The sequence below is a fragment of the Oncorhynchus kisutch genome, linkage group LG2 (genome assembly GCF_002021735.2).
Source record: "Oncorhynchus kisutch isolate 150728-3 linkage group LG2, Okis_V2, whole genome shotgun sequence".
NCBI classification, from domain to species: Eukaryota; Metazoa; Chordata; class Actinopteri; order Salmoniformes; family Salmonidae; genus Oncorhynchus; species Oncorhynchus kisutch.
In genome coordinates this window covers 967,483-990,692 of record NC_034175.2, presented here as the reverse complement: position 1 = coordinate 990,692, position 23,210 = coordinate 967,483, and the positions used below count along the sequence as shown (strand labels likewise).

General features: G+C 44.5%; 2 protein-coding genes across 3 annotated transcripts in view; one reads left to right on the top strand and one right to left on the bottom strand.

Annotated features, from left to right (window-relative positions):
• The window catches only part of LOC109883290 (cadherin-17), a 27,798-nt gene extending 24,680 nt beyond the window's left edge, over positions 1–3,118 (top strand). The window contains exons 13-19 of the mRNA XM_031836613.1: positions 133–321; positions 884–1,128; positions 1,218–1,354; positions 1,463–1,687; positions 1,789–1,899; positions 1,995–2,111; positions 2,367–3,118. Coding sequence (XP_031692473.1) covers positions 133–321; positions 884–1,128; positions 1,218–1,354; positions 1,463–1,687; positions 1,789–1,899; positions 1,995–2,111; positions 2,367–2,452 — 1,110 coding nt within the window. The 3' untranslated portion in view covers positions 2,453–3,118. The remainder of the gene's footprint in view (positions 1–132; positions 322–883; positions 1,129–1,217; positions 1,355–1,462; positions 1,688–1,788; positions 1,900–1,994; positions 2,112–2,366) is intronic.
• A 12,915-nt stretch (positions 3,119–16,033) lies between these two features.
• On the bottom strand, positions 16,034–23,172 carry LOC109883293 (pyruvate dehydrogenase [acetyl-transferring]-phosphatase 1, mitochondrial). 2 transcript variants are annotated; one of them, XM_031836605.1, is made up of 9 exons: positions 23,121–23,172; positions 20,635–20,965; positions 20,275–20,442; positions 19,983–20,194; positions 19,740–19,821; positions 19,524–19,618; positions 19,239–19,407; positions 18,288–18,506; positions 16,034–18,097 (listed from the first exon to the last, which is right to left on the bottom strand). In XM_031836605.1, the coding sequence occupies exons 2-9, from the start codon at positions 20,881–20,883 to the stop codon at positions 17,717–17,719; spliced, it is 1,575 nt and encodes a 524-aa protein (XP_031692465.1). In that variant the 5' UTR covers positions 20,884–20,965; positions 23,121–23,172; the 3' UTR covers positions 16,034–17,716. The 2 variants fall into 2 exon arrangements, with proteins under 2 accessions (XP_031692465.1, XP_031692460.1); XM_031836600.1 differs by having other exon boundaries at positions 23,078–23,162.
• Between the last annotated feature and the right edge of the window lie 38 nt (positions 23,173–23,210).

Here is a 23,210-nt window from a genome sequence, read left to right as displayed (position 1 = left end):
GTCTCTTTCTGTCTCTCTCTGTCTCTCTCTGTCTCTCTCTGTCTCTCTGTTTCTCTCTCTGTCTCTCTCTCTTTCTCTCTCGCTCCCTCTCTGTCTCTCTCTGTCTCTCTGTCTCTATCTGTCTCTCTGTAGTATGGTAGTCACAACCTGTCTGAAGACACAGCTCTAGGCCACACCCTCCTGACAGTGAAAGCCACAGACGCTGACGACCCTGGAACAGGAAGCTCCCGCATCGAGTTCCACATAACCGCTGGCAACGAAGATGGAGTTTTCGCCATGGAGACAGACGACAATGGGGAGGGCAGGCTTGTTGTTGCTAAGGTAACTTCATACTGGAAAACACCTACGAAAGGTCAGATTTTGATAGGTGATGATAAAGATGATAAGCTGATCCTAGATCTATGGTTGTATTGATTATTAAAGGAAACGTCCACCAGCAGGCTGAAACATTTCGCTCCAGAATGCTCACAGACATCTCTCTCCCTCCCTCCCTCCCTCCCCCTCCCTCCCCCTTCCTCTCCCCCTCTCTTTCCCTTCCTCCACCCTCCCTTCCTCTTCCCACTCTCCCTACCTCCCCCTCCCTTCCTCTCCCCTCTCTCTCACTTCCTCCCCATCTGCCTCCCTCCCCCTTCCCCTCCCCCTCTCTTTCCCTTCCTCCACCCTCCCTTCCTCTTCCCACTCTCCCTACCTCCCCCTCCCCTCTCTCTCACTTCCTCCCCTTCCTCTCCCCTCCCCCTCTCTCTCCCTTCATCCCCCCTCTCTCCCTTCCTCCCCCTCCCTTCCTCCCCCTCTCTCCCTTCCTCCCCCCTCGATCTCCCTTCGTCCCCCTTCTCTCTTCCTCCCTCCCCTCCCCTCTCTCCCTCCTTCCCCCCTCTTTCTCCAGCCTCTGAACTATGAGACTGCTTCCTCCTATAAGCTACAGATTGTTGCTCGTAACCCAGAGCCGCTGGTGAGCGGTCTCGAGTACGGCGCTGAGTCGTCCGCCGTGGTCTCGGTGGCGATCAGTGACGTTGATGAGGCTCCAGTGTTTGACATGGACATTCTGGATGTCACGGTGCCAGAGGACACCAAGGAGGGAGCTACGCTGCTCAAAATAGACGCCAAGGACCCAGAGGGAAAAGAGATACTGTAATCACATTATGCGAGGGACTGATGTTGTGTGTGTGTTATGGCTCTGATAGTGTATATTTTGTGCTCTAACTGTGTGTGTATTGTAGGTTCAAGATGGAGGGAGACACTAAGGGTTGGTTGGAGATTGATCCTGCTACTGGAGAGATAAAGATAAAGAATAAAGCTGTGCTGGACAGAGAGACGGTGGAGGCCTTCCACTTTACTGTTGTCGCCTTCGAGAAAGGTGACGAACACACATATGTATATTTCGGATACTTTTTTGACCCACACACTGCCAGTTTGAGTCCAGGTTAGAGAATATCCATAATGAATAATATCTCTCCACCCCCAGCCAATCCAGAGCTGTCCTCAGAGCACGAGGTGTCTGTGAGGCTGCTGGATGTGAATGACAATGTCCCCAAGCTGACAGAGAACCAGGCCTTCATCTGTGTGAAGAAGCCCCAGCCTATAGTCCTGACGGCCCTGGACGCGGACGCAGACCCCTTCGGAGCACCTTTCACATTCAGCCTGGCCCAGGGCAAGAAGTCCCCCAACTGGGACCTAAGCGCTGTGGACGGTACACATTTGTTAGACAAGACTACATCTCCTAGAGATCCTGTCTATTAATGTGCTCCCGTGCTGATGTGGGATTGTGTCTCTTCCCTTGGTTTCCTGTAGGTACATCTGCTAAACTGACCCTGAAGAAATCTCCCAGCGAGGACAAAACCTTCCTAATCCCCATCAACATCAAAGACAACGCTGGCATGGGCATCACACAGAAGTTTGAGGGTGAGTGGTTACAGCCAGCTGTGTGTGATAGCACCCATCACACACAAGACCATGTAGCTGTGAGTGGGTGTCTGATGTGTGTGTTCTCCCTACAGTGCGAGTGTGTAACTGCACAGAGCTAGGATACTGTTTCACCGAGCCGGGCGTTCATGCAGGGGTGTTAGGAATGCCTACCACCATCGGAATCCTGGCTGGAACTGTCGTATTCATCGGTGAGTAACAGGCGCTGTTGTTCACTGGTGTTGTTGCTATGCACTTTAAGGGAAGAAGGCGGAGTGGTACAATTGAGGGACTAAGACCTAACTGTAGCATAAAACGTTGTATTGTTGAGAGTTTCTTGTTCTTTTTGACTAATCTCTCATGGACAGACTAATCGAGTATCTAACGCAATTATGCAGGATTTTAGTTCTGGGTTTCCGATAATATGTTTTGACTGTTATTGACGGGTGATGTCACTTCCTCCCTAGCCCTGGTCCTGATCATCGCTTTCCATCGTATAAAGAAGGACAACCAGAAGAAAGCCTTGCTGGGAGAAACGGACGCCATTCTCTAGAAACACATGAGATAGCATGTGTTTGTTTAATTGTTATATTTCTGAAGAACAGATCTACTTTGATTGGTTGTATGCACATGTTATAAATACTACCTGGTTTCACCATAATCATGCGCTCATGCAGCTCAATAACTTATTATAGTGAATATTGTCTGTATTTAGAATTTAGACTGTCCATTCTCAGCTAGTGTGTCTTGACTGGCTGTGCACTGTGTGTGATGGTTCAAACACCCCATTTCAAGCTGCTTGCTGTAATTGTGTAGACTGTTGCTCAGAGACTTTAGTTCACCGTTTGCCTCTGACTGTAGTTTGTGGTTGATACTGTCTTTATACTGATACTCCATGATGTTTTTTGATGAGGCCTGATATTAGTGAAGATGCTAGCTAGCCGAGGGTTAAATATCTTACGGTTCCACCACTTTAGAATGGGAGAAAGACTGCCTACAGTAAAGAGTAGAAATGACCATGGAAAAACAACCGATGTTGGAGACAGTTCCAACACCTAAACATCCCTCAGTTTAACCCTTAGTGTTTGACAAGCCCAGTGTAAATGAGTGCCTGGTGAATGTCTGAGTGTGTACCAAGGTTATTATAGTTTTGTGATTTTCTATTCAATTTTATTTCTATTAGTTTTTCAATTAAAAAAAAATAATTCAGTTTAGTTTCCATTCGGTTTTAGACTTGATTTACTAGTTTTTATTCTGTTTCAGTACGATAAAAAACATATTTTGTTTTTATATTATTCAGTCGTAGTTTCAGTGTCAGTTTTGGTTTCAGTTTTAGTTGTAGTTTCAGTTGTAGTTTCAGTTGTAGTTTCAGTGTCAGTTTTAGTTATAGTTTCAGTTGTAGTTATAGTTTCAGTTGTAGTTTCAGTGTCAGTTGTAGTTTTAGTTTCAGTTGTAGTTTCAGTGTCAGTTGTAGTTTTAGTTTCAGTTGTAGTTTTAGTTTCAGTTGTATTTTTTGTGTGAAGGGACAGAAAGTAGCCTCAAGTGTCCTTATGCTAGGGGCCATGTATATGCAGGGTACTCCAGTACTATTTGAGATGGTCCGCTCACACACATTTCCTAGGTGGCAAAAGTCCTGATGGATATTTTCATTTATCGGCGTAGTAACAAACCCCCACATCACAATCCATTCCACACCAAACTGTTCAAACCGATCACACCCTTCTTGTTGGTAGAGAGAATCATTTGTCGTTTTAAAGCTCATTGTTGGCTATTCTACATATTATCCACGTCTTATACTTGTTCACATGATACCGGGAGTCGAATCCTCAGCGAATTACAAAATTAAAACAATAGCTATCTCCCCGTCTTCATCCTGAAATTCTTTGTGGGTGCTGTACAGATGAACTTTGAGGTTGTGGGATGCAGGGTGGTAGTGGGATGCAGGGTGGTAGTGGGATGCAGGGTGGTAGTGGGATGCAGGGTGGGATGTGGTAGTGGGTCGCAGGGTGGGATGCAGCAGTGGGATGCAGGGAGGGATGCAGCAGTGGGATGCAGGGTGGTATGCTGCCAGCCAGCATACCACCCTGCATCCCACTGCTGCCAGCCAGCCAGCATATCACCCTGCATCCCACTGCTGCCAGCCAGCATACCACCCTGCATCCCACTGCTGCCAGCCAGCATACCACCCTGCATCCCACTGCTGCCAGCCAGCATACCACCCTGCATCCCACTGCTGCCAGCCAGCATACCACCCTGCACCCCACTGCTGCCAGCCAGCATACCACCCTGCATCCCACTGCTGCCAGCCAGCATACCACCCTGCATCCCACTGCTGCCAGCCAGCATACCACCCTGCATCCCACTGCTGCCAGCCAGCATACCACCCTGCATCCCACTGCTGCCAGCCAGCATACCACCCTGCATCCCACTGCTGCCAGCCAGCATACCACCCTGCATCCTACTGCTGCCAGCCAGCATACCACCCTGCATCCCACTGCTGCATACCACCCTGCATCCCACTGCTGCGTCCCACACCCTGCATACTACCCTGCACCCTGATCCCCAGGGCAGTGAAGGGGACATTGCCCTGTGTAGAGTGCTGTCTTTTGGATGGGATGTTAAACGGATGTCCTGACTCTCTGTGGTCATTAAAAAGCCCATTACTTATAAGAGTAAGGGTGTTAACCCTGATGTCATGACAATCTACAATGTAAAGCCATTGGAGTACCTCAGTTGGTAGAAAAGTGATATATAAAGCCAATAAAGGATTATTAGCTTCTGACACTACAATACATTTGCTTTTGTCCTTTCCAGCAATGTACTCCAAATAATCCCATAATAGGCTTTGTGTTTTGCAACCAACCACTGCTGGTGTTGTGTTTGCTGCTGCCATTGTTCTCGCTCATGCTTCCTGCTCGCCCTCAGATTAGAAAAAAACCCCATTAGAGAAAAAAGCTTCAAAACCACATTAGATTTTTATCCAAAGTTTAGAAGGAAAAAAACAACAACTGAACATAATTCATGATGGTTTTAATTATATATTAGTTTGTTTTGCAGTCAAAGATAATAGTTCCAGTATAGTTTTCGTTTTTCAGTTTACTCAATTGTTTTTCCAATTTTTGTTTTTATTTCATTTTCATTTCAGTTTTCATTTACTATTATAACCTTGGTGTGTGCAACACAGTAATGAAGAGAGGAGTGGGGAAAATGTCTGTCTGAATAAAGGCTATCTGGACCTACTGCTTTTGAGTAAAATGGTGTGCTTTGGTCTGAGACAGGAATGGAATATTATGTGCATGTGTGTGTGCTTTGGTCTGAGAGAGGAATGTAATATTATGTGCATGTGAGAAGGTTGTGAGAGGAATGTAGGTGCGTGCTTGTGTATGTTTCTGAAAGGTGAGTGATGAGGTGACTGTAATAACCATTAAAACTTCTCTACTCTGGTCATAACTGCAGAGAAGTCCGCCATGTTGATTGTACAGCAGCAGCTTTTTATACCTCTGTGAAAAGCCTTCTGATGAGGAACACTCATTATGAGGAACACTCATTATGAGGAACACTCATTATGAGGAACACTCATTCTGTCCTCAATGCTACTGAGCTGAATGATGATGACTTGTCTCAGGGAGAGAGAGAAAGAGAAAAAGAGAGAAAGAGAGGGGGATAGGGAAGAACTGAAGAGTTGTCTTAATGGTACTGGGAGAATGAAAGCGAATTATCTCTCTGCAAATGATTTCACAGCTATTCTTTCAAAATAACATGTATTTATTGTAAAGACACATACTGATGTAATCAGTTAATGGGGGCACCTGTCAATGATTTTAGAGGTTGAAACATTCTGATTTAAATGGTTTCTTTGTCCAGATCCTTCTACACTTGTAAGATATCCAGACACAATGTGTGCCTGACTACCTCCGGAGGTGGGCAGGATGATCTGATCACAATCAGATCACAATATGCCTTTTGACTGTCTAAAAATGTTGGCACAATCAGAATGTGGACAAGATCAGGACAAAAAAACGCAAGTTAGAACCATGCAGGTATAAACGGGCCTAGTGTGTGTGTGGAGACAGAGTGGAGTTTAGGTTTCAGAGCTCATAAAATGCATCTAAGCATCAGACAACTTTTATAGATAGTGACACAAGGAATAAATGAAGAACATGGCTCTATACAGGGATTACCAGTACAGAGTTGATGTGCAGGAGTAGATAGAGTTGAAGTGGTAAGTTTGCATACACTTAGGTTGGAGTCATTAATACTTGTTTTTCAACCACTCTACACATTTCTTGTTAACAAACTATAGTTTTGGCAAGTCGGTTAGGACGTCTACTTTGTGCATGACAAGTAATTTTTCCAACAATTGCTAACAGATTATTTCACTGTATCACAATTCCAGTGGGTCAGAAGTTTACATACACTAAGTTGACTGTGCCTTTAAACAGCTTGGAAAATTCCAGAAAACTTTGTCATGGCTTTAGAAGCTTCTGAGAAATGTTAACTGTTAAATGAGTTAATTGGAGGTGTACCTGTGGATGTTTTTCAATGTCTACCTTCAAACTCAGTGCTTCTCTGGTTGACATCATGGAAAAATCTAAAGAAATCAGCCAAGACCTCAGAAAAAAAATTGTAGACCTCCACAAGTCTGGTTCATCCTTGGGAGCATTTTCCAAATGCCTGAAGGTACCACGTTCATCTGTACAAACAATAGTACGCAAGTATAAACACCATGGGACCACGCAGCCGTCATAACGCTCAGGAAGGAAACGCGTTCTGTCTCCTAGAGATGAACGTACTTTGGTGTGCAAATGTGCAAATCAAGACCAGAACAACAGCAATGGACCTTGTGAAGATGCTGGAGGAAACCGTAACAGTAAAACCAGTCCTATATCGACATAACCTGAAAGGTCGCTCAGCAAGGAAGAAGCCACTGCTCCAAAACCACCATATAAAAGCCAGACTACAGTTTGCAACTGCACATGGGGACAAAGATCATACATTTTGGAGAAATGTCCTCTGGTGTGCTGAACCAAAAATAGAACTGTTTGGCCATAATGACCATCGTTATGTTTGGAGGAAAAAGGGGAGGCTTGCAAGCCAAAGAACTTCATCCCAACTGTGAAGCACGGGGGTTGCAGCATCATGTTGTGGGGGTGCTTTGCTGCAGGAGGGACTGGTGCACTTGACAAAAAATAGATGACATCATGAGGGAGGAAAATTATGTGGATATATTGAAGCAACATCTCAAGACATCAGTTCGGAAGTTAAAGCTTGGTCACAAATGGGTCTTCCAAATGGACAATGACCCCAAGCATACTTCCAAAGATGTGGCAAATTGGCTTAAGGACAACAAAGTCAAGGTATCGGAGTGGCCATCACAAAGCCCTGACCTCAAACCCATAGAACAATTGTGGGCAGAACTGAAAAGCGTGTGCGAGCAAGGAGGCCTACAAACCTGACTCGGTTACACCAGCTCTGTCAGGAGGAATGGGCCACAAATTCACCCAACTTATTGTGCGAAGCTTGTGGAAGGCTACCCGAAACATTTGACCCAAGTTAAACAATTTAAAGGCAATGTTACCAAATACTAATTAAGTGTATGTAAACTTCTTACCCACTGGGAATGTGATGAAAGAAATAAAAGCTGAAATAAATAATTCTCTCTACTATTATTCTGACATTTCACATTCTTAAAATTGGAATTTCGTGGTATCCAATTGTTGGTAATTACTATCTTGTCTCATCACTACAACTCCCGTACGGGCTCGGGAGAGACGAAGGTCGAAAGCCATGCGTCCTCCAAAACACAACCCAACCAAGCAGCACTGCTTTTTAACACAGCGCGCATCCAACGCGGAAGCCAGCCACAATGTGTCGGAGGAAACTCCTGGCGACCTTGGTTAGCATGCACTGCGCCCGGCCTGCCACAGGAGACGCTGGTGCGCGTTGAGACAAGGATCTACCGGCCAAACCCCCCCTAACCAGGACAACGCTAGGCCAATTGTGCGTCGCACCACGGACCTCCCTGTCACGGCCGGCTTGCGACAGAGCCTGGGCGCGAACCCAGTCTCTGGTGGCACAGCTAGCGCTGCAGGTAGGTTGAAACGTCTTAAATCACCTAGGCTACAGAGAGTGAAATCACACAGTTGTCCGAAACAGCTGGTGCTCTCATGCATGGTTCAGTGTCCCTTGCCTCGAAGCGAGAATAAAAGGCATTTAGCATGTCTGGTAGACTTGCGAAGCTGGGCAACACGCGGCTTGGTTTCCTTTTATAATCCTTGATAGTTTGCGAGCTTTGCCACATCCATCAAGTGTCAGAGCCGGCGTAGCAGGATTCGATATTAGTCCTGTATTGATGCTTTGTCTGTTTGATGGCTCGTCTGACGTCGTGGCGGGATGTCTCCTTGAAAGCGGCATCTCTGGCCTTTAGCTCAGTGCGGATGTTGTCTGTAAACCATGGCATCTGGTTGGGGTATGTGCGTACGATCACTGTGGAGACGACGTTGTCGATGCAATTATAATGAAGCTGGTGACTGATGTGGTAAACTCCTCAATGTTATCATATGAATCCCAAAACACAGTCCAGTCTGTGCTAGAAAAACAGTCCTGTAGCTTAACATCTGCTTCGTAGTAACACTTCTGTACATTGGTACTTCCTGTTTGAGTTTTTGCTTATAAGCAGGAAGCAGGAGGTTATGGTCTGATTTGCCAAATGGAGGGCAAGGGGGGGCTTGTATGCGTTTCTGTGTGTGGCGTAAAAGTGATAGAGTTTTGTCGCCTCTAGTTGCACAGCTGACATGCTGGTAAAAATGAGGTCAAAAGGATTTCAGTATTCCTGTGTTAAAATCCCCAGCCACGAGAAACGCCACCTCTGGATGTGCATGTTATTGTTTTGTTATGGCCCTATAGAGCCCGTTGATTGCAGTCTTAGTGCCAGCATCGGTTTGAGGTGGTAAATAGGCAGCAGCAAATCATATAGATGAAAACTCTCTTGGTAAATAGTATGGGCTATAGTTTATCAAAACTTGAGACTTCCTTAACATTACAGATTGTACACCGGCTGTTGTTAACAAAGAGACACACCGGTACGACCTTCGTTTTACCCGAATCAGCCGTCCGTTCATGACGATGCATAGAACAACAGGCAAGATGTATATTATCCATGCCCTTAACACATAACATCACAGTCCAATAACACCAGCATAAACATGTAACACAGTCCAATAAAACGAGCATAAACATGTAACACCATAGTCCCATAACACCAGCAAAAACATGTAACATCACAGTCCAATAACACCAACATAAACATGTAACACCACAGTCCAATAACACCAGCACGAACATGTAACACCACAGTCCAATAACACCAACATAAACACATAACACAGTCCAATAACACCAACATAAACATGTAACACCACAGTCCAATAACACCATCATAAACATGTAACACCAAGGTCCAATAACACCAGCATAAACATGTAACACCACAGTCCAATAACACCATCATAAACATGTAACACCAAGGTCCAATAACACCAGCATAAACATGTAACACCACAGTCCAATAACACCAGCATAAACATGCAACACAGTCCAATAACACCAGCATAAACATGTAACATCACAGTCCAATAACACCAGCATAAACATGTAACATCACAGTCCAATAACACCAGCATAAACATGTAACACCACAGTCCAATAACACCAGCATAAACATGTAACACCACAGTTCAATAACACCAGCATAAACATGTAACACAGTCCAATAACACCATCATAAACATGTAACACCAAGGTCCAATAACACCAGCATAAACATGTAACACCACAGTCCAATAACACCAGCATAAACATGTAACACCACAGTCCAATAACACCAGCATAAACATGTAACACCACAGTCCAATAACACCATCATAAACCTGTAACACAGTCCAATAACACCAGCATAAACATGTAACACAGTCCAATAACACCAAAATAAACACATAACACAGTCCAATAACACCAACATAAACATGTAACACAGTCCAATAACACCAACATAAACATGTAACACAGTCCAATAACACCAGCATAAACATGTAACACCACAGTCCAATAACACCAACATAAACATGTAACGCCACAGTCCAATAACACCAGCATAAACATGTAACACCACAGTCCAATAACACCATCATAAACATGTAACACAGTCCAATAACACCAGCACGAACATGTAACACCACAGTCCAATAACACCATCATAAACATGTAACACGGTCCAAAAACACCAGCATAAACATGTAACACAGTCCAATAACACCAACACCAACATAAACATTTAACACAGTCCAATAACACCAGCACGAACATGTAACACCACAGTCCAATAACACCATCATAAACATGTAACACGGTCCAATAACACCAGCATAAACATGTAACACCACAGTCCAATAACACCATCATAAACACGTAACACCACAGTCCAATAACACCAGCATAAACATGTAACACAGTCCAATAACACCAACATAAACATGTAACACCACAGTCCAATAACACCAACACCAACATGAACACGTAACACCACAGTCCAAAAACACCAGCATAAACATCTAACACCACAGTCCAATAACACCAGCATAAACATGTAACACCACAGTCCAATAACACCAGCATAAACATGTAACACCACAGTCCAATAACACCAACATAAACATGTAACACAGTCCAATAACACCAGCATAAACGTGTAACACCACAGTCCAATAACACCAGCATAAACATGTAACACCACAGTCCAATAACACCAGCATAAACATGTAACACAGTCCAATAACACCAACATAAACATGTAACACCACAGTCCAATAACACCAACATAAACATGTAACACAGTCCAATAACACCAACATAAACATGTAACACCACAGTCCAATAACACCAGCATAAACATGTAACACCACAGTCCAATAACACCAGCATAAACATGTAACACCACAGTCCAATAACACCAGCATAAACATGTAACACAGTCCAATAACACCAACATAAACACGTAACACCACAGTCCAATAACACCAGCATAAACACGTAACACCACAGTCCAATAACACCAGCATAAACATGTAACACAGTCCAATAACACCAGCATAAACATGTAACACCACAGTCCAATAACACCAGCATAAACATGTAACACCACAGTCCAATAACACCAGCATAAACATGTAACACAGTCCAATAACACCAACATAAACATGTAACACCACAGTCCAATAACACCAACATAAACATGTAACACAGTCCAATAACACCAACATAAACATGTAACACCACAGTCCAATAACACCAGCATAAACATGTAACACCACAGTCCAATAACACCAGCATAAACATGTAACACCACAGTCCAATAACACCAGCATAAACATGTAACACAGTCCAATAACACCAACATAAACACGTAACACCACAGTCCAATAACACCAGCATAAACACGTAACACCACAGTCCAATAACACCAGCATAAACATGTAACACAGTCCAATAACACCAGCATAAACATGTAACACCACAGTCCAATAACACCATCATAAACACGTAACACCACAGTCCAATAACACCAGCATAAACACGTAACACCACAGTCCAATAACACCAACATAAACATGTAACACCACAGTCCAATAACACCAACACGAACACGTAACACCACAGTCCAAAAACACCAGCATAAACATCTAACACCACAGTCCAATAACACCAGCATAAACATGTAACACCACAGTCCAATAACACCAGCATAAACATGTAACACAGTCCAATAACACCAAAATAAACACATAACACAGTCCAATAACACCAACATAAACATGTAACACAGTCCAATAACACCAACATAAACATGTAACACAGTCCAATAACACCAGCATAAACATGTAACACCACAGTCCAATAACACCAACATAAACATGTAACGCCACAGTCCAATAACACCAGCATAAACATGTAACACCACAGTCCAATAACACCATCATAAACATGTAACACAGTCCAATAACACCAGCACGAACATGTAACACCACAGTCCAATAACACCAGCATAAACATGTAACACAGTCCAATAACACCAACATAAACATGTAACACCACAGTCCAATAACACCAACATAAACATGTAACACAGTCCAATAACACCAACATAAACATGTAACACCACAGTCCAATAACACCAGCATAAACATGTAACACCACAGTCCAATAACACCAGCATAAACATGTAACACCACAGTCCAATAACACCAGCATAAACATGTAACACAGTCCAATAACACCAACATAAACACGTAACACCACAGTCCAATAACACCAGCATAAACACGTAACACCACAGTCCAATAACACCAGCATAAACATGTAACACAGTCCAATAACACCAGCATAAACATGTAACACCACAGTCCAATAACACCATCATAAACACGTAACACCACAGTCCAATAACACCAGCATAAACACGTAACACCACAGTCCAATAACACCAACATAAACATGTAACACCACAGTCCAATAACACCAACACGAACACGTAACACCACAGTCCAAAAACACCAGCATAAACATCTAACACCACAGTCCAATAACACCAGCATAAACATGTAACACCACAGTCCAATAACACCAGCATAAACATGTAACACAGTCCAATAACACCAAAATAAACACATAACACAGTCCAATAACACCAACATAAACATGTAACACAGTCCAATAACACCAACATAAACATGTAACACAGTCCAATAACACCAGCATAAACATGTAACACCACAGTCCAATAACACCAACATAAACATGTAACGCCACAGTCCAATAACACCAGCATAAACATGTAACACCACAGTCCAATAACACCATCATAAACATGTAACACAGTCCAATAACACCAGCACGAACATGTAACACCACAGTCCAATAACACCATCATAAACATGTAACACGGTCCAAAAACACCAGCATAAACATGTAACACAGTCCAATAACACCAACACCAACATAAACATTTAACACAGTCCAATAACACCAGCACGAACATGTAACACCACAGTCCAATAACACCATCATAAACATGTAACACGGTCCAATAACACCAGCATAAACATGTAACACCACAGTCCAATAACACCATCATAAACACGTAACACCACAGTCCAATAACACCAGCATAAACATGTAACACAGTCCAATAACACCAACATAAACATGTAACACCACAGTCCAATAACACCAACACCAACATGAACACGTAACACCACAGTCCAAAAACACCAGCATAAACATCTAACACCACAGTCCAATAACACCAGCATAAACATGTAACACCACAGTCCAATAACACCAGCATAAACATGTAACACCACAGTCCAATAACACCAACATAAACATGTAACACAGTCCAATAACACCAGCATAAACGTGTAACACCACAGTCCAATAACACCAGCATAAACATGTAACACCACAGTCCAATAACACCAGCATAAACATGTAACACAGTCCAATAACACCAACATAAACATGTAACACCACAGTCCAATAACACCAACATAAACATGTAACACAGTCCAATAACACCAACATAAACATGTAACACCACAGTCCAATAACACCAGCATAAACATGTAACACCACAGTCCAATAACACCAGCATAAACATGTAACACCACAGTCCAATAACACCAGCATAAACATGTAACACAGTCCAATAACACCAACATAAACACGTAACACCACAGTCCAATAACACCAGCATAAACACGTAACACCACAGTCCAATAACACCAGCATAAACATGTAACACAGTCCAATAACACCAGCATAAACATGTAACACAGTCCAATAACACCAGCATAAACATGTAACACCACAGTCCAATAACACCAGCATAAACATGTAACACAGTCCAATAACACCAACATAAACATGTAACACCACAGTCCAATAACACCAACATAAACATGTAACACAGTCCAATAACACCAACATAAACATGTAACACCACAGTCCAATAACACCAGCATAAACATGTAACACCACAGTCCAATAACACCAGCATAAACATGTAACACCACAGTCCAATAACACCAGCATAAACATGTAACACAGTCCAATAACACCAACATAAACACGTAACACCACAGTCCAATAACACCAGCATAAACACGTAACACCACAGTCCAATAACACCAGCATAAACATGTAACACAGTCCAATAACACCAGCATAAACATGTAACACCACAGTCCAATAACACCATCATAAACACGTAACACCACAGTCCAATAACACCAGCATAAACACGTAACACCACAGTCCAATAACACCAACATAAACATGTAACACCACAGTCCAATAACACCAACACGAACACGTAACACCACAGTCCAAAAACACCAGCATAAACATCTAACACCACAGTCCAATAACACCAGCATAAACATGTAACACCACAGTCCAATAACACCAGCATAAACATGTAACACAGTCCAATAACACCAACATAAACATGTAACACAGTCCAATAACACCAGCATAAACATGTAACACCACAGTCCAATAACACCAACATAAACATGTAACACAGTCCAATAACACCAACATAAACATGTAACACCACAGTCCAATAACACCAGCATAAACATGTAACACCACAGTCCAATAACACCAGCATAAACATGTAACACCACAGTCCAATAACACCAGCATAAACATGTAACACAGTCCAATAACACCAACATAAACATGTAACACCACAGTCCAATAACGCCAACATAAACATGTAACACAGTCCAATAACACCAACATAAACATGTAACACAGTCCAATAACACCAGCATAAACATGTAACACCACAGTCCAATAACACCATCATAAACACGTAACACAGTCCAATAACACCAGCATAAACACGTAACACAGTCCAATAACACCAACATAAACATGTAACACAGTCCAATAACACCAACATAAACATGTAACACAGTCCAATAACACCAGCATAAACATGTAACACCACAGTCCAATAACACCAGCATAAACATGTAACACAGTCCAATAACACCAGCATAAACATGTAACACCACAGTCCAATAACACCAACATAAACATGTAACACCACAGTCCAATAACACCAGCATAAACATGTAACACAGTCCAATAACACCAACATAAACATGTAACACCACAGTCCAATAACACCAGCATAAACATGTAACACAGTCCAATAACACCAGCATAAACATGTAACACAGTCCAATAACACCAGCATAAACATGTAACACAGTCCAATAACACCAGCATAAACATGTAACACACACAAACTAAATACACAAATTCCCGATATCAAAACAAGTCTATACACCCAAATGCATAGATTGGTAACTAAGGACAGAAAAACCTAGGAGAATAACAGTCCTGCCTAGAGGTCACTGAATCAAATAAATTAAACACGTGTGCATGCGGACGTCTCAGTCATATTTCTGTGTAAGGGATCTTCCAATTAGGTTCTCTAACTACTAGCGCCATCTAGTGACTGACAATGGACATGTCTGAGTTACTGACTGACTACTCCGCAGAATGAGTGCAGAGTGTGAACATAATATGAACCAGACTGGTTACATTACATGGACCTTGCTATCCAAGTAGCCAAAAAAAGCACCACTGATTACTGATCCAACTACACAAACTAGAAGATAACTCAGTTTCAGGCAGACAGGGACACAGATTAAGCCTACTCCAGAGCTACAAAGCAATAGGGGGTTGTTGTTGGGGAGAGTGCGGAGCGAGAGGGTGAGCAGTACTCTGTACTGCCTTGGTCACTGTTGCCGCGTGTGACTAGGAGAATCTGTCAGAGAAATTACCATGACCTGAACACACACAAATACACACCAGTGTAACTTGACACCTCGCTGGCTGACCTCTGGAATGGACTCAGTCTGCCTTGACCTTCTGAGAGCACCGCGGGCACACAGTCCGGTCTGACCACATTCCAGGGGTGTGGCAGGAGAGAGTTAAAGACAGAGGCACTGCAGAACAGCACAACCAGGCAGCAACCAGGCAGAACAAAACCAAACATGTGTAGTAGCCATTGTGTGTAGTCAGTGTTTTATTAAGTTTCCAAATACAAAAAGACTTTAGTCTCAAGCCCAAACAGGTCACTGGTCACTGGACACTGGACATACATACCTGTCACATCTCATATAATTGTGGATAAATACCTGTGACATATTAAAAGTTGCATAAATAACTTTTCAAGTATTCAGCCAGCGTCCAGACAGAGCCACCTTCAGCTTTACATTCTCTCCTCTCCTAAATATACACCACCATGAGATATACAACCTCATATGATGCACACCCTTCATCTGACCTATACAAGCCTAGAACCACACCATGGTTAGTGTCCTGCCAACAGTGACTAAGTCTGTCTCTGTTTTAGTCACTCCTGGAGGTTTGGCATGAACATGACAGGAGATGGTTACAGTTCAATTCCTAATTCCATGGTTACCCCAGACAGAGATCTGACACCAGCTAGCAATGATTCACTGTTAAAAACTAAAAAGTTAACTTAATTTTTTTTTGGGTTGATAGAATACACACCATGTAAGCATGATGACGTTAGTATACCATATCCCCCCGTATGAGAGTATAATTGTCAAAAAACACGAGAGGTTCAACCACTATGTTCATTTGAAACATGTATACTCTGCAACCCTAAAACAATAAACGTCTGATCACACACCCCTCTCTCTCTCCTCTACAGAATACCACCACTCCTTCAGTCTGCTGTAGAATCTCTCAGACACACTCAGCGCATAACAAACCTGATTCCTGTGGGTGAGTAGTTGTGATAGAGGTGTTAGTGCTGGATCTAAAGCTTGCACACTACGTAGCTCTACTGGTTCCTATCTTAGTGACACCGTCTGTCTCAGAGCAATAACATCTGCTTTATAGACACAGGCAGTTATTCCTCTCTAAGGTTGACAAAATAGTCAATGTTTGAAATCAGATTAAAAACATTTTAAATAAACATTATTCAAAATATAAGATAACAAGAAGTGTGCCTTGGCTGTCCGTCTGTAACAAGTATAAAGGACACGGATCCATCCAATGACAGACAGAGCCCTACTATGTAACAGCAGAGCCATGCGGTAGAGCCAGGATGGAGGCCAGTTGCAGCTCTAGAGCAAGACAGATGCTGCAACTGCACAGCACAGAATCTGTGATATGAAAGATGGAGGGATGTTTGTAGAGGAGTAGACAGGCCAGATTGAACAAACACAAAGGCTGCCACCGTATCATTACCTCAATGCTCAGACAACATAGTTATAAAGCAGCAAACTCTTTAGGCACAAATTAAAGTTTCCTATGGGCAGAGACTCTGACAGAGCAGAGAAGCAGAATGCTGTAGAGAGGTTGATCAAATATCCCTTAAAAAGCTTCATACACACACCAGGCCACAACACTCAGAAAAGAGCCAACTTGTGATCAGTTTCAGCAAGCATTTCAACAATCCACATGGCCAGGACTGTGTGCTCACATGTGCACATACTGTACACGCACCTCTTCAATAACAATCCTAAAATAAGGGGTCCGAAGGTAGGCAGTCCTCCCTCTGCAGGGTGAGTCCATTAACAGTATGTTTTGTGTGCGTTTGGTAAAATAAAGGTTAGAGCTTAACCATGTGTCTGTAGCAGGACCCAGTCCTCACTGGACCTGTTTTTCCTGTTCATGTCCACGTTCCCCTCTGATAGGCTGAGCTGGCTCATGACTCCCCCCCTTGGCGCTGGTGTCCAACCACGTGGGGGTTGAACTGTGTGATGATGATGGTGATGTCGTCGCGGTACATGCGGGCCAGTTCCTCAGGCAGAGACAGCATCTTGGACAGCGTCTCGTGGTCCACTGCTCCAAACTCATTGTTGCCCACCGCGTGGCGAATCAGGTGGGTGGCAGCGTTCTGGTCCTGGAACGCTAAGGAGGCACGGGCCTTCCTCTCAGCCAGCAGCCCCTGCATCTGTCCCAGGGTGACATGGTAACCCCCCACGGTGAGGGGCTGGCGCTGGTGGACCCCCGTTAGATACTCCCCTACGATCCGGACCACCTCCTGTCGATGGAGCGTCTCCCACAGCCCGTCTGTACCCAGCACCTGCGGGAGGAGGGACAAAGACCTGTAGTTAACAAAAGGAAACTTCTAACTACATAACTTCAGATTTAGGTATGTTTTAATGGAGCACAATGCAAGTTTCTGTTCAAGAAAAGACAACAAAGCCTTATAAATCAATGAATGAAATCATGAATTGATCAATCAGTCAATTGACCAATCCTTTGTCTCTCACCAGGAAGCGGTCCTGAGGTCGGAGGCGGTGGTGTGTGATCTCAGGCTCGGCCGTGAGGTAGGGAGGGGTGTGGTAATTGGGGGGGATGAACTTGGTGTGTTCGTTGTCATGGAGCTGGTCTGGTCCTGACTCCAACACACCTCGCTGCAAGTCAATGCTCCACTTGAACTTCACATCTCCAAATGCACGGAACGGCATCAGCAGGCCCAACAACCGGTCCTGGCAGAGGGAGAGAAAGAGATAGAGGATATATGTTGGTTTTTACTTTATGTTTAACTGACCTGCTGTGCCACTGTTCTCTCTGGTTGTGTAACGGTACTGACCTGCTGTGCCACTGTTCTCTCTGTATGTGTAACGGTACTGACCTGCTGTGCCACTGTTCTCTCTGTATGTGTAAAGGTACTGACCTGCTGTGCCACTGTTCTCTCTAGATGTGTAACGGTACTGACCTGCTGTGCCACTGTTCTCTCTAGATGTGTAACGGTACTGACCTGCTGTGCCACTGTTCTCTCTAGATGTGTAACGGTACTGACCTGCTGTGCCACTGTTCTCTCTGTATGTGTAAAGGTACTGACCTGCGGTGCCACTGTTCTCTCTGGATGTGTAACGGTACTGACCTGCTGTGCCACTGTTCTCTCTAGATGTGTAACGGTACTGACCTGCTGTGCCACTGTTCTCTCTAGATGTGTAACGGTACTGACCTGCTGTGCCACTGTTCTCTCTGTATGTGTAACGGTACTGACCTGCTATGCCACTGTTCTCTCTATGTGTAACGATACTGACCTGCTGTGCCACTGTTCTCTCTGTATGTGTAACGATACTGACCTGCTGTGCCACTGTTCTCTCTGGATGTGTAACGGTACTGACCTGCTGTGCCACTGTTCTCTCTGGATGTGTAACGGTACTGACCTGCTGTGCCACTGTTCTCTCTGGATGTGTAAAGGTACTGACCTGTCGTACGACAGTCTTCTTCTCAGAGGGGGGGTGCTCCCCCTGGATGCGGGCCACCTCGTTCTCATTCTGGGCGTTGTGGTCGTTGGAGAGCGTGTGAGCGCTGAACGAGCCGTCCTCCTCCTGGACCCCCAGCACCGCCCGGCCGTCGCCCGTGTTCGCTACATACCTACACAACCACAGTCAGAGGATTCAGACACTCAGTCAGAGCAGACAGATGAAGACCAGGCAGTACATATGGGAGCCAACAGAGAGAGATCCGTGGCTGTGGACTAGAGTACGTACAGGTCGGATCCATCGATGTGAGCTACGCAGGCAGTCGCTCCAGAGAAGGCCACTCTCAGAACCCAGTAGTGGAGGAAGGAATTGGCATCTCCCACCTGGACAACACAACATAGGGATCAGCAGTGCACATTTCTACCCAGGGCTGGATACTATGGTAACACAGAGACATCGATGGACAGAGGATAGAAGTCAAGGGGATAGAACACAGTCTCTCACCTGAGCCTCCAGAGACAGGTCACTGTCCAGTCTCTTAAAGGCACTCAGCAACGCCTCTCTGGGCCCTAGGCTCTCCCCTGGACTGGGAACACAATCACATACAATCAACTCCAACACTGAATAATGACCCATGTTTAATTACATTACTGATGCATCCTTATTACCCCATGCCTGTTGAGGTCTATGACTTGCTGTGTGTGTGTGTACCTGCTGAGGTCTATGAGTTCCTGTGTGTGTGTGTACCTGCTGAGGTCTATGAGTTCCTGCCAGTAGGTTCTGAGGCTGTTGAAGTACATAGTCTGTGCCTCCCTGGTGAAGTAGTCGTTGGGGTGTTTGTGCCACTGCAGGATGGGGCTGAGGGGTCTGCCTGCCTCTACTGCAGCCTCCAGCTCACACAAGGTCTCATGGGGCATCAAGGACATGGCTACGTAGTAGAACAACCTCTCACTCAGCGCCTGAGAAACAGACAGGTAGATGTTTTACTGCACATTAAAACTAACTCGCAGATTATACACAATGACAGCAGAAACTTTACCTGTGCACAGGCACAGCCCGCATGGCCGTCGAACACTCCCAGCAGCATCCCCCGCGTCTGCAGACAGGTGGCAGCGCTGCGCCGGTCCTCGATGGGTGCGTTGGCAGGCAGCTGGTTACTGTCGAACCCCATCACCGACGACACATTCTTACCATCAAACTCTGGAACCTAGAACCAAAGCACACAATCATATTCTTATGGTCTCAGCGCAATCGTGAAGCTGTACTCATTGTATGTAAATGTGTGTATTGTCCACCCCTACCTTGAAGCTGTACTCGTTGTGTGTAAATGTGTGCATCGTCCACCCCTACCTTGAAGCTGTACTCGTTGTGTGTAAATGTGTGTATCGACCGCCCCTACCTTGAAGCTGTACTCGTTGGCCTTGAGGATTGAGTTGACCTGTGGGGGGGTGAGATTGTAGCTGTGGAGGTCAGGGCTCCTCCTGTAGCCACGCACGGGCATGGCTGTCGGCCATATGGGGTGGGGCTGCGACGAGGTGGGCCGGTGGGAGGTGGGGCAGCAGGGGAGCTGGCGTTGGCATGGGAACAGGGCGGAACCCCAGAGCTTCGCTCGAGGGAAGCCTCGGAACAGCTGTGATGTCACGGGCATGGTGGCTCGCTCTGGGCACACACACTCTCAGAGCACCGCCACACACACACACTCTCTCAGAGCACCACCAACACTCCTACACCTACGGTAGACACCAGGAACTGTGAGCTATGGGCAAAAATGCAGCTTGTGTCATCTGTATAATTCAGTCAACACAACCACAGCTGACTATGGCATTTTGATTGTGTACACACCTCTCATTCAGTCAGTGTACATAAATTACTGACACGTAGTAACAGAGCCCTCGACAAAGGTACCATTACAGATCCATACAAACAAAAGTGACATGCAAATAACATAACAGATCAAGACAAGCAGTTCTATCTTCCAACTGTATTTATTTTGATTGTGTGGTGAATAAGGGAGCTGGAACCAGTGACCTTGCTACAAGGAAACCTCCTGTGCAATAAAAGTCTGAGCCTCTTGGCAGAGGCTTTATAATGCTTTGAGGCAGGTTGCACTCCAACAATGGAACCCTGCATTCCAGTACTAGCGGACTAGTGTGACAGACTGGCACTAGGTTGCCAAGCTGTGTTGCGCCATAAAATAGCCTTGCACCTCTACAGCAGTGGTTCTCAAACCTCTCCCCAGACTTTTCACAATTTAGATCTAGCTCTAAACTAGCTCACCTGATTCACCTACACAAAGGCTTGATGATTAGTTGAAAAGTTTAATCAGGTGTGCTAGTTCTGGAATAGATCAAATACATGAAATGGCTTGAGGTCCCAAGGACAGGTTTGAGACCCAGTGTGCTACAGGGGTCGGCCACCGCTAGTCGTCTTCCAGGCTTTGTTGCTCTATGAAAGAACCTTGCCCCTCTACAGGGGTCGGCCACCGCTAGTAGTCTTTCAGGCTTTGTTGCTCTATGAAAGAACCTTGCCCCTCTACAGGGGTCGGCCACCGCTAGTAGTCTTTCAGGCTTTGTTGCTCTATGAAAGAACCTTGCCCCTCTACAGGGGTCGGCCACCGCTAGTCGTCTTCCAGGCTTTGTTGCTCTATGAAAGAACCTTGCCCCTCTACAGGGGTCGGCCACCGCTAGTCGTCTTCCAGGCTTTGTTGCTCTATGAAAGAACCTTGCCCCTCTACAGGGGTCGGCCACCGCTATTTGCCTGACAGACTATATATAGTCCTGTGAAGAAGGTCTGACATTTGCTCACTCCTGAAAACCCAATCTTGTCCTACTGAACTAGATTCTCTCTAACGGCATAGGCTATCCCTCTCTCTGCCCTTTCCGCCTCCTCGATTAGGACCCCAGGGAGAGGAACTACTGTTATTGTAACAGCTAATGGGGATCCTAATAAAACATGAACAAATACAATAATTACACTATAATTAAAGGGGCAATCAGCAGTTGCTAAATTGATGATATGGACCCATCGATTCTTGAAGAATACAACTTAGAAAAGCCTCGATCTTAGTTCAACTGACACACTCCATCAGAACCCAAATAAAAGCTTGTTAACCTTCAATGTTTGTAAACAAAGGAAATGTAAACAAACATTATAAAGCCTCAAAACATGGTTAAAACTATTATTTTGATATCATGGATGGTCAGTCCTTTCATCCATAGCTATGTCTATGAATTTGAGAGTAGATACATTTCTCCAGTCCTATCCCTCCGCTTTTTACCTAAACAGTGGCCGGGATTTCGCTTTCTGATTTACGCTTTAATCTAGCTATTTGTAGCGAAGGAGCAATGGGTGCAGCTGCTCTGGTCGGTCGAAAGAGACCCAGGCACGGCTGAACTACACGGAACCACCCGGTACTAGTTGAAATACCGCTCAAACCTCCAGTCTATAACCTGTGACCACGGCCTATCCCTGGCTAGGCCAGACTGCTACAGATTTGTCATATTGATTACAGTACAGAGTCAGTTTTCTTTGTACTTAGATTAAATCGAGATCAATATCCACATAGTTCCCAATAGCGAATAATCCCAAATACAAGCATAATTAAAGCCAGCACATTGTTACGTATTAATTTGATGGGCCGTCTACTCTACTGCTGGGTAGTAACGTTGGCTAGCGATGATCTAGCTATGCGTCACCGCAAACCAGTTTAAAACACCACTCCTCCTTCAGTCCTTGTACATTACGGTAACAAAGCTCACAACATATAACATAAGTTAGTTATCAATGCGTTAACACATACTGCACAAAAGTAACATGCCAAACACATTTATCTTGCCACCGACCGTATTCTCAGAGTTTACTATTTCGTTTTCCTACGCTACCCACCCTCCTGCATCTCTCTCCAGCTCACAACATACTAAACGCTGATTGGCTCACCTCTCTGACAGATCTGACTGGCTTGTTAACCCTTTGCAC